The sequence below is a fragment of the Trichechus manatus genome, unplaced genomic scaffold (genome assembly GCF_000243295.1).
Source record: "Trichechus manatus latirostris isolate Lorelei unplaced genomic scaffold, TriManLat1.0 scaffold00204, whole genome shotgun sequence".
In the NCBI taxonomy this organism is placed as follows: domain Eukaryota; kingdom Metazoa; phylum Chordata; class Mammalia; order Sirenia; family Trichechidae; genus Trichechus; species Trichechus manatus.
The window spans coordinates 2,971,759-2,988,175 of NW_004444140.1; the positions used below are offsets into that span (position 1 = coordinate 2,971,759).

A 16,417-nucleotide genomic window follows, 5' to 3' on the forward strand; every position below is an offset into this window, starting at 1 on the left:
TGTACCACTACCAGGCTGTTTTGACTACTGTAGCTGTATAATAGGTTCTGAGATCAGGAAGAGTCCTTCTACTTTGTTCTTCTACTTCAATAATTCTTTATCCAGTGCCTCCTTCCTTTCCATAAAAGGTTGGAGATTAGCCTTCTATTTTGTTAAAGAATGTTGTTGTAATTTAGATCTGGATTGCATTATATCTATTGATTGTTTTGGGTAATATTGACACTTTCATAATGGTAAGTCTTCCTATCCATGATCATGGTATGTTTTTCCATTTATGTAGGTTTCTTTTTGGTTTCTTGCAGTAGTGTTTTGTAGTTTTCTTTGTATAAGTTTTTTACATTCCTAGTTAGATTTATTCCCAAGTATTTTATCTTTTTGTGGGCTATTGGAAATTGTACTGTTTTCTTGATTTCCTGTTCAGCATTCTCTTTGCTAGTGTAGATGAATCCAATTTACTTTTGTATGTTGATCTTGTACCCTGCCACTTTGCTGAATCCTTCTAGTAGTTCCAGTAACTTTCTTGTGGAATCTCTGGGATTTTCTATGTATAGGATCATGTCGTCTATTAATAGGGACAGTTTTGCTTTTTCCTTACCAACTTGGATGACCTTTATTTCCCTTTCTTGCCTTATTGCTATAGCTAGGATTTCCAGTACAATATTGAATAAGAGTGGTGATAAAGGGCATCTTTGTCTTGTCCTTGTTCTCAAGGGGAATGTTTTCAGCCTTTCTCCATTGAGAATAATGTTGGCTGTTGGTTTTGTATATATGCCCTTAATTATGTTAAGGAATTTCTCTTCCTATTTTGATGAACGTTTTTATCAGGAAAGGGTGTTGGAGTTTATCAAATGCCTTTTCTGAGTTGATTGAGATGATCACGTAATTGTTTTCCTTTATTTTATTTATATTGCAAATTACATCGATTGATTTTCTAATGTTGAACCATTCTTTCATACCTTGTATGAATCCCACTTGGTCATGATGTATTATTTTTTTTGCTATGCTGTTGAATTCTATTGGCTAGAATTCTGTTGAGAATTTTTGTGTTTATATTCATGAGGGATATTGGTCTGTAATTTCTTTTTTAGTGGTGTCTTTTCCTGGCTTTGATATCAGGGTTATGCTGGCTTCATAGAAAGAATTAAGGAGTATTCTTTCCTTTTCTATGCTCTGGAATAGTTTGAGTAGAATTGGTGTCAACTCTCCTCTGAATGTTTGATAGAATTCTCCAGTGAACCATCTTGGTCCAGGCTTTTTTTTTTGTTGTTGTTGTTGTTGAGAGTTTTTTTTTTAATGATCTTTTCTATTTCTTTTTTTGCTATGGGTCTTTTCAAATTTTTTCCTCAGTTTGCGTTAGTTTAGGTAGGTAGTGTGTTTGTAGAAATTTGTCCATTTCTTCTAGGTTTTCAAATTTGTTAGAGTACAGTTTTTCATAATATTCTGTTATGATCCTTTTATCTCAGTTGGTTCTGTTGTAATATTGCCCATCTCATTTCTTATTTTGGTTATTTGCATCTTCTCATCCCTTTCCTTTGTCAGTTTGGCCAGTGGCTTGTCAATTTTATTGATCCTCTCAAAGAAACAACTTCTAGTCTTGTTGATTCTTTCTACTGTGTTTCTGTTTTCTGTGTTGTCTATTTCTGCTTTGATCTTTATTATTTCCTTTCTTATGACAAACTATTTCTAATAAATGAAGAAATCTCCCAAAATTATATAAAACAAACAGCAAATTTACATAAAAGGAAATGCAAAGTTTCAGTGAATATAAGGAAAGCTCTTCAAACCATTAGGATTTACAGTAATAAAAATTAAAACAGGAAGATAGCATTTTTTACCAGGAAGACTAACAAAGATAAGATAAATAAAATCTAGGGTGAGTGAGGGTATCCTGAAACAGGCTATTTCATAATCATTGGAGGGAATGTATATTATGACAACCTTACAGAAAGCAATTTGCCAGTATTCATTAAAATTGAAAATAACTAAAACACTAAATGAAATATAGCCTAAACACTTGTTGCCATAGTGTCAATTCCAACTCACAGCCACTCTATAGGACAGAGTAGAATTGCCCCATATGGTTTCCAAGGCTGTAATCTTTATGGAAGCAGAGGGCCACATCTTTCTCCTGTGCAGTGGCTGGTGGTTTGAACTGCCATCCTTTTGTATAGCAGTGAATTCTAGCCTATAGATATAAAAACGCCAGTACATAAGGTGATAAGTACAAGGATGTTAATTCCACACTTATTATTAAATAACTAATTTTTTGAATGCATATGTCTCTGGTGTCACAAGTAGTTTGCACTGAGCTATCAACCAAAAGGTTGGAGGTTTGAATCCGCCCAGTAGTATCACAGAAGAAAGACCTGGCCATCTGATTTCATAAAGATTGTTGTTGTTAGCTGCCATGGAGTCAGTTCCAACTCATGGTGACCCCATGTCTGCAGAGTAGAATTGTGCTCCACAGGGTTTTCAATGCTATGACCTTTCAGAATTAGATCATCAGGCCTTACTTCCAAGGTGCCTCTGGGTGGGTTTGAACCACCAACCAACCTTTCAGTTAATAGTCCAGTGCTTAATCACTGAGGCACCCAGAGACTCCTCCATAAAGATAAGTCAAGAAAACCTTGTGGAGCTCAATTCTACTTTGTAACACATGGGGTCACCATGAGTCGGAAGCAATTCGACAGAAATGAGTTTGGTTTCTTTTTTGGTTTTGAGTGCATAAGAGAGAAGAGGATTCTGCTTTTATTAAACTTATATGTTATTTGGGGGAGACAGTCAATGCAGAAGTAAAGAAATGAACAAAATATTTTCAGGTGGCAATAGGTACTATTTGGAAAATAAAACATGGTGATGTGATAAGTAAAATAAAAGTTAGAAGACAAAATGATATAATTTTACAAAGTTTAAGAAAAAGTTTTGATTACGCTGTTTAGAAATACATATATGATAAAATTATACATATGGAATTTCATGATATATATCTATACTTATATTTGTAGCTATATCTATATAATTATCACAAAATTCAGGATAGTGATTACCTCTGGTAGCAAGGCAGGGGTATAGATAGGGAAGGACAACAAAGGTAACTTCGAATTATTGACAATGTTCTAGTTCTTAAATTTGGTGATGATTCACGAGTGTTTGTTTTATTATTAATGCTTAAAAAAAGTATGTTATTTATTTCCCTTGTATCATGTATCTGTCCATATGTCTACCTACCTACCTACCTACCTACCTATATATCATCTATCTAATTTTATGAGTAAGTAGGGATTTGAGGGCATTGCAGTTTATCACTACAACTTAAATGATGTGAAGTATAGTTATTTGTGAAGATCTTGGCATGGAGCATCCAAGCATAGGAATACTACAGTACTCTTGTGCAAAGAGTCAAGGCCTTGTTAGAGGTGAGTGGTAGGTCACACCAGAAACAGTAGATTTTCAGATAATGAAGAACACTGTAAACCACGACATTTGAATTTTTTCCAATTGCAAAGGGAAGTTTCTGGAAGGTTATAAGTGGGAGAGGGATTTTACCTAATTTACCTTAAAAGAATATTAGTCAGGCTGCTATGTGGAGAATGAATCGGAGGTGAGCAAGAGTGAAAGTAAGGATATGTTAGAAGTCTGTTGCAATGAACCAAACCCGTGGCCTTTGAGTTGCTTCTGACTCATAGTGACTGTGATGGTTAAGATTGTATGTCAACTTGGCTAGGCCATGATTCTCAGTGTTTTGGCAGTTGTATAATGTGATCACTTCCCTTTTGAAATCTGATATGTTGTCACCCCCAAGGATGGAATCTGCTGAATGGTACCAGCAGGGGCAGGGCCTATGGTGGCTCACCGCCCTCTCAGCCTTCATCTCTCTACCCTCCACCAGCTACTTCCTTCCTGCTCACCTTGCCAAGGTTTTTGGCTTGTTCCAGACCCAGCAGCTGCCTCTTGTCATCTCACCTCCGGTTCTTGTGACTTGAGCTAACAGCTTACCTGTCGATCCTGGGATACAACGATCTTCACAGCCTGCGAGCAAGAGTCCTGCTACCTGACCTGTTGATCTTGGGTTAGCCAGTCCCTGCAGCTACATGAATCAGGAGAAACCTTGCAGTCTTGCCTGCCCATCTTGGAATTTGTCGACCTTCACAGCCTGTGAGCGGGAGCCCTGCTCTCCGACCTGCCGGCCTTGGGTTTGACAGCTTCTGCAGCTGCATGAATTGGGAGAGGCCTCTACCCTGATCCACAGTCTTGGGACATTCTAGCCTCTACGATCACATGAGCTGTTTCCTTGATATAAGTCTCTCTCTATATATATTTATATGCTTTACTGGTTTTGTTTCTCTAGAGAACCCAGCCAAAACAGCGACCCTATAGGACAGAGTACAACTGCCCCATGGGATTTCCAAGGAGTGGCTGGTGGATTCAAACTGCTGACCTTTTGGTTAGCAGCCAAATGCTTAACCACCATGCTACCAGAGCCCCAAGCAACAGTAACAGTGAAAGATGATGGTAGTCTAGATGAGAGTGGTACAGTGGAGAAACAGAGAAGTAGGATTTGAGGTAATATTTTTGAAATAGAGCTGAAAAGACATTCTGACAGAAAGAGAGAAATCAAGATTGGGGAGAGTGTGGAAATCAAGATTGGGGAGATGGAAACAAAGCTTGGCTATGTTAGGTTTGAGATGCTCATTATGTTCAAGTGGAGATGACAATTAGCTGTAGTATATGTGAGTCTGAAACTCAGTGGAGATGATAGGAATGACAGTGTAAGTTTGGGAGTCATCAGCATATAAATGGTACCTATTTAAAGTAATAGTACTGGATGAGATCACCTAGGGAGAGAATAGGAAGAAGAAAAGGATAAGTACGATTTGTAGTGGCAAAGAATTGCAAACAACTGTCTACTAATAGAATATTGGTTTAATAAATTATAAACTATGCATACCACATATTTCCATATAGCTATTAATAAAAATAAGTTACATATATGTATTGACCTCATAAGATATTTTTAGTATATGTATTTTACATGAAAAAAAAATCTTTAGAGTAACATGAACAGTATGTTTACATATTTGTAAAAAAATTACATAAATGTATATATCAACCAAAAACCTATTGCTGTCGAGATGATCTCAAGTCATAGCAACCCTATAGGACAGAGGAGACCTGCCCCATAGGGTTTCCAAAACTGTAAATCTTTACAGAAGCAGACTACCACATCTTTCTCCCAAGGAGTGACTGGTGGGTTCAAACTGCCAACCTTTTGGTTAGCAGCCAAGCGCTTAATCACTGTGCCATCAGGGGTCCTTAAACTGGGCAATAGGACCTTAATAACTTTTTCCTTCTTAACATTTTGTTATATTGGTACATTACTCATGTAGCTTTTTAAAAATGTAATAAAAGAGGGACCTAAACAAAGCAAATATGTCCATAACAATTTTAGAATGTAAAGGAATCTTAGAAAGGATATTTATGACTATAGCTATATCCTACCAGTGCTCCACTTATATCGGTTTGTATCCTTTCACTGTTTTTTTTGCACACCTGTTCCCCCAGTGCTTTCACACTCAGCAGTAAGCACTGGCAACTCTTTGTTAGGGCCTTAGGCTGTGGAACCTGCTATGTTTGCCCACCTAGAGAGCAGGGGCAGCCGTTAACCAATGACTGATGTGTGAGCAGATGTAAATTTTCTACTCCCTTGCTCCCTAACGGGGACATTCTGACATGTGATCTATGTTGTCTCCAAAGTGTATTTGAGAGACCGAGTCAAAGTTATCTTTCTTTAGACTTTGCTTGATATTACACTCAAGCTTGGCCTCCTTCACTTCCTAGTTGCATTTCCCAACTTCCCTTTTGGAACTTCCTGGGAATACTTCTTGATAAACACTTTTTACATGTATCCTTATCTCAGGGTCTGCTTCTGGGGACCCCAATCTCATACAATAGCCAATCTATTTTAAGTGTCTGTAGATTTCACCTTCATTTTTGAGAGGCTGGAAGTCATGGAAGTTTTAGTACAGTAGGTTAGGTGCTCAGACTTTGAAGTTACTAGGGGTGAGTCCCAGGCTCTGTCATTTGCTCTCTGCGTGGCCTTGGGCAAGTCATCAAACTCTTTCATGCCTTGGTTTTCTCATTTGTAAGATGGATTGATGATAAAACTACTTTATAGAGTTATTTTGAGGAGGAAATAAGATAATGTACTTAATGTGCATCTGGCACATGTTAACTACTCAGTAACTATTAATGAATGAATAAAGATACGTTATACAAGTATCAGTATCATGACTGATTATCTCTCCATATGCTGTGACAGGTCTGACAGAAGAAGATATTTCCTTTAAATGAGTATTTATGATAGATTTAGAGTCTTCCTTAGGATGAAAGGCACTCTTTACAGAATATTATTTTATTATGTATAACGCATGTAAAGTAAACAAAGTTAATACATCATTGATTTTAATGGAACTTTGCACAGTTTGATTAATATACCATTGCATAAAAACATTCTGCATGCTGAGAAGTAGTAGCTAGTGCATTAGAATATTGTTTGGTGTAAAGCATCAGCATATGCTATTTTCACTATATGTCCCTATGAATGCATTATTATCTGACATAAAATAAAGCAGGCATAATGTATCAAAAAATGAAAAATTTTAATATCCATTAACATCCCTATTCCATTTTTTAGCACTGAATAATATATCATTTTAATGTCTTAAATAACATCACTATTTATGATGATGGTACAACGACCACATCTTTTATTGGACTAGATTCATTTTTAAGAAATTTCTCTGCTTGTTTAGAGTAAACTTCGGTCTTGAGCTACTTTCAAAACTATTCTGTATGAAACTTACCATCATGAAGCCTCACCATAATACTTTTCTTGGATCCAATGTTATAGAATTAATTTATATGGGAATCTACTGTGTGAGAGCACCCTAAAAATCTGAGACACTTGGCATAACTAAGATGGTTGACAGAGAAATCTGTCAACCCAGAACTAAAACCATTCCCGAGGCCAACTCTTCAGACAAAGATTAGACTGGACTATAGGTGTGCTTCTTAGCTCAAGTAGATTCATGAGACTAAATGGGCATCTCCTGTCCAGAGGTGAGATGAGAAGGCAGAGAGGGTTAGGAGCTGGTTGAATGGACACGGGAAATCAGGGTTGGAAAGGAGAAGTGTTCTGTCACAGTACAGGGAGAACAATGAGGGTTACATAACAATGTATGTATAAATTTTTGTATGAGAAACTAAATGGAATTGTAAACTTTCACTTAAAGTACAACGATTAAAAAAAAAGATGGTTGACACAAGTTTGAATCAGATGCCATTTTGTTCAGACTCCATTTTGTTAAAGCTTCTGCTTCTCCACTCTTTTAAAACTTTAACCGCTGTTAGCAAACAAGGGTGGGGGTGAGAATGTGGTTGTTCCAGGAAGGGTTTGCTGGTGATAAAAGAGATTATGATGTTGGTGGTCTCTCCCTGCCCCTCCCCAGTTTGCTAATGTTAAAAGAAATTATGGTGTTGATGGTCTCTTGTGACTCCTACCATATAAAAGGCTCACCTCTCCCTCAGAAGGTGGGAGCACCTGGTAGATTTCCTCTCTACCCTGTGTTTCCGCAGTTCGCGAATTGTTATCACCCTTAATAATTCTCCTTGCTTTTTCTTTAACAGAAGTGAGCGTTCTTACTCGCCAACACTACCTTGTAATGATGACTGGGCCATGTAAAATCCCCTTGGTTGGGGTTCAAGCAAATATATCTGACATAAATCCTATTTATTACAAATAGCACATTTTCTGATGGTTGCTGATTTCATTATTGTATTAAAATCCCCTTGTTGTAATTGCTGTCATTCTCTCCATGTTTTCATCTAATTATTCATACTAAATTCTCATTTATTCAGGAACTGGATATTTAATCTGTGGCTTTTCCAAATCCCTATTTTATAATTCTTTTATTGTACATTCTTAATCATTTAAATATTCCTATTTTTATAATTTCATAGTGAAGATGATAAAAAGAAAAGTTGATATTAAAATAAGCAGCTTTGTTATTTTTATAGAAATTCCTGGTAAAAAGCATGATTTCATTGAATATATAAAATTAAAATTTTAACCATTTATGGATGTTAAACTTTCTCCATCATCATAAGTTGAAACTCTACACTTTATTCTTTCATTTTACCAAGAGCAAAGCTACAAGTGTTTTTCAAAAATTACCTAATAGTCACCCCACTTCATACCACCCATTACTGAACTATATATAGCTTGAGATAATGGGGGTTGGGAAATGTCATGTATTGAATTATGTCCCAAAAAGATGTGTTGCAGTCCTAACCCCCTATTTGTGAACATGACCTTGTCTGGAAATAGGCTCTTTGAAGATATTATCCGTTAACATGAGGTCATGCTAGATTAGTGTGCATCCTAATCCCATCTGAGTGGTATCCTTATAAAAGAGAAAAGATTCACAGCTAAAAACAGAATAAAACAAACCAGTTGTCCTCCAGTGGATTCATAAGGAATGCCAACAAATCCCTGGGCCTACCAGAGCTAGGAGCGATAAGAAAGGATCTTCCCCTAAAACCATCAGAAGAATTGTGTCCTGCCAACACCCTAAATTTGGACTACTAGCCTCTAGAAAGGAGCCCTGGTAGCACAACAGTTATGGTGATGTGCTCTCATAAAAATTATGGCCTAGGAAATCATATGGGGGCTGTTCTACTGTGTCACATGGGGTCACTATGAGTTGCAATTAACTCAAGGGTATAATAACAGCAAGCCTCCAGAACTCTGAGATAAAAAAATTCTGTTCTTATCAGCCATCCAATTCATGGTATTTTGTTAAGACAGCCCTAAGAAACTAATACAGGAAGGTTTTGTTCTTAAATTTGAGAGGATTAAGAAGTTACTGCCTTGAAGAGCCCCTGAATAGGTTTAAAGAATAAGCTGAAAATAGAAATTAAGCAATAATGTGAAATATTAAAATAATCAACAGTTTATTTTCAGTCAAAATATCATTAGTTATGTTATAAGCCCATGATTTAAGAAAAGGATTTACCCTAAGGAAATTGTGACGTAGATAAAATTTCAAAATGTATACATAAGGATCCTAACATTCATTGATGTGCTTCTCACTGACTTCAGGTCTCTTTGACCCCAACATGTTTTTCTGTTGTCCTTTGACTGTGCAAAAAACAAAACAAAACAACTCTTGGCCCCAACCCTATCTATTCAATCACCTCCTGAATACAGGCGTCTGCATTCAACTGTTTTCCTTCTACAATATGCAGGTCAGAATTTCCATTCTCCCTTTATGTTGACTTTCCTTGTGACCAAAATAATAAAAATAAATTTATACTAAAGTATGGTTTGCTGAGAAGTTATAGCCACTTCCCGCATCCTACTTCCCTTTAAAGAAATTTGCATTGAAAGGAAAAGATCTGCAAACCCAACGGAATTTTTAATTAATTTAATTTCTGGAAATTGAACAAAGGACAGAATGTTCTACTATAATGCATGTTTCTGTAAAAAGAATGAACACAAATTCAGTTGGTAAGTAGTGGAATGCCAGTATGATATAGAAGTTGATTTAATCACATTATGATCATCCTTATCATTAATATTTACCAGGTCACAGCCACTGAGCACAAAGTGCAACCGACACAGCTGAATGTAGAAGCCAAAGAGAAATACAGAACTAAATGGCACCTGATGCCATTTTCCCTACAATCTTCCCCTTTGCTCTGTTTGGCCACATGCTGTTAGAAATATTTATTACACCTTCTTCACATCTTCCGACATTTTATTTTGTCTCTGTAACTGTCATGTCCTTCTACCAAGCTACCTTTATGTATGTTTACTGCAGGGTTTTTTTTTTTTTTTTTTTATCAATTTGGAATTTAACATCTTTTTAACTGCTGTATTTTTATTAGAATTGTTTTTGTTAATGCTCTGGCTTACAAAGTTACATAGGTTTTGATGGTACACCAACCTACTTTTCCCTTAAGCTTGTTATTTTTAGCGCACAATTTTGCAGAATGCAAAGTTTTCACCAACACATTTATCACACTATTGCAGGAACACCTGTAAAGCATTTTAAAAAGTGTGGGAAGGATTTCCTCCCATCCTACCTTCCTTCTTTCAATCCTTTCTTGCTTTGCATGGGGCAGTCTGGAGAGAAGGAAAAAAAAAATTGTTTTCTCACAGTTGTCTGTGATCTTCTGTCTATTATAAGCGTTTGTATTTAGAGTTAAAAAGCTACCTAATAAACGGAAATCTTCACCAGTCTTCTCCTATGGTTATTATTATCAATAATGATGAATTTAATTATTAAAGGCTCTAAAAGAGCACAATTCCAATGTTACTGATCATGTCTTAATTTTTATTAAAATCCTGTAAGTTTGTGTTTAGTCAGATCCTATCTTAAATGTCTTTTCCTATAACCTCGTACGTTTTGAGAAATAATCTCATTATATCATCTCTACCATTACTTTCAACTATTTTGACATATTTTTGGAAAAAGTCTGGCAATCTATAACTCTCCCTACTGTTATATTTAAGATGAAATGAGGGCCTGTTCTAGGCTTAGAAAGAGCTGCAGAACATTCAAGGTTACTGCAAGGTTGTCTGCATGTCTCAGAATTTTTCACATATTGACTAATCTTAAGTCTATAAAATATAAAATACTGTAAGCCTGGCTGAAAAGAAGGAACTGAATCAGCTATCCATACACATGAACAACTTGGGACATCAAATTTTGTAGGAAGTAAAGGCGGCGTATCTCAGAGTCCTCTAGCCTTTTCTCTAAACTCCTCATCCCCAAAGCTACTTCTGCAGGTATTTCAGAAAGTAGGAAAATATTTTAATGCTCAAATCTATTAGAAAAGAACAAGGATATATAAATTTCAGCAAAACATGTAATATTTATTATGAGAGAGAATTAAGAAAAAAATGAGATATGGAAATGTAGCCAGATATAAAGCTAAAGAAAGCACAAGTGAGGCATAAATTTAGCTCAGGTTTCTAGTAGGCAATGTGACAAGGGTCATCTACCCAATATACCATGTCCATTAGCTGAAACAAATCAGTTATTTAGAGAACTTATACTTTTGAAACACCAGGGAAGAATTTTTTCTCTTAGGATCTCATAAATATGTGATGATAGTCAGTACTTTTGCACTCCATAGAAGTTTCAGGGATACAATTGATAAGGGCTTCTCAACCTTGCTTCAACAGAAGTAAGATTTAGCTGGAATGAAGTCTTCTCAGGCTAAAGAATGTATGCACATATTGATATAGGTAATTTTATTTTCCCTACTCTGTCCTAGTTCTTTGAGGGTAGGATTGGCTTATTTTTTGTAGAACTTGTTATATAGTTATTAGATGAGTAAATAAATGCATAAAAAGCTAAACATCTACAAGTGGGGACTCCTCTGCAAGTGCTTCTGAAGATTCCTCCCTCCTCAGCATTGGGTATTCTTTAGTGTGAAGAAACTAGTATGCTTGGTCATAAGCAAAATGTGAGGCAATATTGTTTGCTGGAGGAGCTTTTCACCTTTACCTTTTGAATTCCTGCTCATTATCAGTGTTGCATTTAGCCTCATCCGACGCCTTTCAGCTCTCCAGCACCTGTACCTACAGCTAGTATGGCAAGTTCATCTGTCTCTGCTACTCTGTTGAATATTCGAAATTTCCTGAGGGCCTCAGAAAAAAGGGCTACATGTGATTATCTGTTAGGGACCTGGGTCAATGAGTGCCTAGGATTTGTCAACCTTGAGATCCTACATACTGAAGGTGGTTCTTTGAGACCTATGAGACAGATCTCCAACGACACTTCCTCAGGCTAAGAACTTATCTTTCTTTTATTTATCAAACTACAAAAACTGTTGTCACCCATTCTTGAGGTATTTAAGGAGACAGTACTAATATAATGAAAAAGTGATTTGTTTGGGGTTATGAACTAAAGGACCAGTGTCCAAGATTTGTCAGGAATTAGCTATGCAACCCTCAGTATCTGTATAAATCTTTACTAGTTTATAAAATGAAGACAATTATCTGCCCTCCCTACCATCCATATCATCTTAGTCTTTGGCCCATTATTATTTATTTATTTACTTAACTTACTGGTTTATTTTATAAACAAATCCATTTGAAGCTAGAAACTATATTTTATTGGTTTGCATCTTAAGTGCTTATCACAATGACTATTATACTGTATATACTAAATAAAATACACATTGGTCCAATGAATTAATAAAAATATTTGGAAAATTTCACAGTGCTAAATAAACGTAAGATGTCAGAGGGAACAGGTAGAACTTCCCATGTTTTCTTCTCTCTTGGACAGGCAGTTCCTGCCTGTGGCCACAACAACCTCAGGCAATCATTACTTGTCCATATAGACAGATTGACTGGTGCCTGGATATGGCTGCATATCACACACAGACAGATTGATCGGTGCCTGGAATCTAGCTGCATTTCACACTCTCATCTTTCTGGAAGTGTCCTCGCTCCAAAGGTCTTGGGCTTCCTTTGGATCGTGCGGTGTCCCGTGTTGTACAGTGCTCCTCAAATACAGCCATGCTGATACTGTCAGACCACACCTATAAAAAAACCAAAATGTCAAATATTTGTTCTGTAGCACATTTGGTATATATCAAACCTTTGCAGGTTTGAGCCTGCCTTTTCCATAAGAAGTTATTGAGATCTTATAATGCACCATGCACTATATGCTGATATATGTTTTACCTCACTGTATCCTCACATCTCTATAGAATAGGTACTATTGTTATTTCCATTTTACAAACGAGAGCACTGAAGAAAAAAAAAAGGTTAAATATTCTGCCCAAGATTTACACCACTCTTGTGGTGGAGCCAAGGTTCTAGCATGGGCTGTCTGACTCCAGAGCCCATGCTTTTACGCACCATGCTATGCAGCCTCTCGGCTGCTTTTATATATTTCATATTTTTATGATAATTTATCTTTCTTTTGGGGAAGAATAACAAGAATTTTAAAGCTTACTTCGCTTAATTATTAAACACTTACCCTTTATAAGTAGTTACAGTTACCCAAAGTTTTAACTGGGGTTTCTTTTTTGTGCTCATCCTGGTAGTGAGAATAAAATTTGGAAGAATGCTTTCAATTGTCCATACAGCAAAAGGATTGTTATAGCAAGTTACACACACACACAACACACACCAGAAATCTACTCCAAATTGTACACTAAAACTCTAAATGTTGAATAAATGTTCAACTTAAAATATAGTTGACCCTAAAATAATGAGCTATTTTAAAACTAGCTTAAACCAAGCCTAGTTTTCTATTTCTATACTATTTTATATAAGCTGGTAACTAGTTTGACATCAAAATGATGACAATTATAACTATATTGCTATTCAACAATCTTGTAAAGCCAATGACTTTATACATGTATGGTTCCCTTCATAATGGCAGGTCTCATGTGTTAAACACCGAATTTTACCAACTTAGTTATAATACATAAGTACTTTAATATTCAATGAATAAAGGAACAGAAAACTTACAGTAAGTAAAGTAACTTCAAAGACCAGTTTTTCATACCTATTTTCTATTAGCACACAAAAGCTAATGTATAAAAACTATACATTAAGCATAGTTTGAATTACCCTGCAGCTATATTCTGAAGGTGCTGTAACATTTTTCATAAGAACTGACAATATTAAAAAGGCAAAAACATTACAACTCAGACAGTACACAAGGCTTCTTATATCATTGGTAAAAATAGTGAGTATGCCAATGTTTTATTTGCTACAGGGGTAAGGAGAGAAACATTAGTGAAATAAATCTGATAACCTAACTCACACTTCATTACAAGTGATTTTCCTAAATTCACAACTTTCGCATTTGGCTGAGCTAAGAAGAAAAAAAGAAACTAAAATAGGAACTTTATATTTCACTAGATATAAGTAGGCCAAGTCACATGATCCTCTCTACATGAGTGAATTCAAATGAGAATGAGTGAGTGCTCTGTTCTAGCTAGGAAAAATATCTTCCTTAGTGAGTTTAAATAATTTACCCATGTAATGAATAGCCCTTGGGTCAGAACCAGAAATCTCCATCAGCCTGTTTTGTAAGAATCGGGCGAAATTATGCAGCATATACAGAACATTTTCTGGTTAAGTCTTAATAGTTCAGACAAGTATAAAAAAATCCATACTACTTCACTGTCTTTCAGGTCTTTTTCTCCTAAAATCCTTCTAAATTTCTTAGGTAGTCCATTTTACTTAATGGATTAATATACTTATCAACTTTAACACCCTATAGAAGTAGTAAGAGTAAGAAGGACATGCCTATTTAAACTGTCCCTCATTCTCCTCCTCCTCATTCCCAGTCTTAAAGTTTATTTAAAAAGCAATGTAGGCATAAGTACCATACATAGCTTTTAGAGGCATCTGGGGTGGGAGAGAGTTCAGAGGTTAAGAAAATATGCCTTTTACCCTTCTCCCTGGCTTCAGACGTAGATAAGTGTGAGAGGTGTCAAAGACTTCAATGAATGGACTCTTCATAAATCAACATTCTTCCGTGAGTCCCCCACCCCCACTCTCCCGCGCCCACGAAAACAAAGAAATAGAAGTGCTTGGTACCACATGCTTTTGAAGCTTAAACACCCATTAATAACCACGCTGTAGCCGTTGTTATGGGTAATCATCACTTTTTAAATAAAAATTGCCAGCAGAATCTCCTCAGAAAGAGATCGAAGTCACTCTCCCTCCCCAGGAGGCATGAGAGAAAAGGCAGACAGGTATCACCCCTACTTGCACGTGGGGGCTTCCTTTCTCCTCCGACCCCCCCATGCCTCTCCCACGCAGGTCAGGCCGCCTTGGGAGGCAACTGGGAGAAAACGCAGGACTCAGTCCTCCATGGCAAAGTCTTTGGTCTTTTCCTCCTGGTCCCCCACTTTGTAGCGCAACAGCACGCGCAGGCGGCGGGGGTTGTCCCGGGCCGGCAGCAGCGTGATCTCTCCGGAAATGTCCGTGTCTTGCTCCACTTGCACTGGCTCGTTCAGGTAGAGGAGAGCCTGCTTCCAGTGCGTGGCCGGGTGAAAAGGTGAGGTGGACAGCACCAATGGTTTCTCCGAGTCCCCTCCGGGGAAGGTCACCTGGAACCAGATGGCGAAGCCGTGCATTGGCGCCGAGCCGTAGCAGCTGCAGCGGAAGCGCCCACTCACCCCGGTCTCCAGCTCCTGCTCCAGGCCGGCGCGAGCCAGTTCCAGCTCAGCAAAGCGCTGGGGCCGGGCCAGCACGTCCTCGCCGGACAAGCCTTGCACCACGATCTCCGAGTGGCCCATGAGGCAGCGCGTGGCGAAACTCTCCAGACAGCTCATGTCCACGCCGTAGTGCTGCTTCACCTGACTCCAGAAGCCCAGGCGCCACTCCAGCATCTGGTCGCTGATGGGCGCCACGAAGAGCTCGGCGGAAGCCGGCAGGAGAAGGCCGCCCTCCTTCAGCCACTTGGTCCGCGCTTGGAGCACGGAGCTCAGCATTGACTCGTGCAGGAGCCCGTAGCCCATCCACTCGCTCACGATGGCATCCACCTGCTCCGGCAACTCTACTGTTTCCACCGGCCCCGGCAGGACGTGCACCCGGTCCTCCAGCCCGTTGAGCCGCACCACCTCCCGGGCCTGTTGCCAGATGGCGCTGGCCTCCACTGCGTACACGCGCCGGGCCCCGGCCTGGGCACAGAAGATGCTCAGGATGCCGGTGCCCGCACCCACGTCCAGCACCGTCTTGCCTCGAAGCGCTGACCAGTTTCGCAGGATGCCCAGGCGGTAGGCATCGGTGCGAACGCGGTCCGCGATCATCTCCTCGTGCACCGATACGTCCGAGTAGCACTCGTAATACAGCTGGTCCCGCTCCCGCTTAGTTCTCCGGGGTCGCGGCGGGACCGCCTCCCGCTCTCCGCCATCTTCCTCTTCAGTTCCCTCCCCTCCTTCGCCGCCGCCCCCCAACTCAAGCTTTCTTTTCTTAAGCAGCGACATCTTGGCAGCTTCGGTCAGCTCCCGGCGAGCGTTGCGCGGCGTCGTGCGGTCCCAGGAAGCGGGGGCTTCTGGGACATGTAGTGCCCGCCGGCGCTTCCCACTTCCTGCGGGGTTGCCAGCTGGCGCCAACCTAATACTTTTAAAGTCCGGTAATCCGTTTCCCACCTGACACACCCACGTTCTGTAATTCTATCAGTTTCCCCTCCTTACTTTAAACCAAAAACAAACCCACCGCCGTCGAGTGAATTCCAACTCTTAGCAACCCTATAGGGCTGCCCCACAGGATTTTGAAGGAGCGGCAGGTAGATTGGAACTACCGACCTTTTGGTTAACAGCTTGAGCTCTTAACCACTGCATCACCAGGGCCTCGCGTTACTTTACCTTT

General features: G+C 38.8%; 1 protein-coding gene across 2 annotated transcripts; it reads right to left on the bottom strand.

Moving 5' to 3' along the window:
* Positions 1 to 9,880: 9,880 nt before the first annotated feature.
* PRMT6 (protein arginine methyltransferase 6) lies at positions 9,881 to 16,096 on the bottom strand. Of its 2 annotated transcripts, none has more exons than XM_004388059.3 (2): positions 13,559 to 16,096; positions 9,881 to 12,618 (listed from the first exon to the last, which is right to left on the bottom strand). In XM_004388059.3, exon 1 carries the CDS (start codon positions 16,030 to 16,032, stop codon positions 14,905 to 14,907), a length of 1,128 nt encoding a protein of 375 aa, XP_004388116.1. In that variant the 5' UTR covers positions 16,033 to 16,096; the 3' UTR covers positions 9,881 to 12,618; positions 13,559 to 14,904. The 2 variants fall into 2 exon arrangements, with proteins under 2 accessions (XP_004388116.1, XP_023597981.1); XM_023742213.1 differs by having other exon boundaries at positions 14,810 to 16,042.
* Between the last annotated feature and the right edge of the window lie 321 nt (positions 16,097 to 16,417).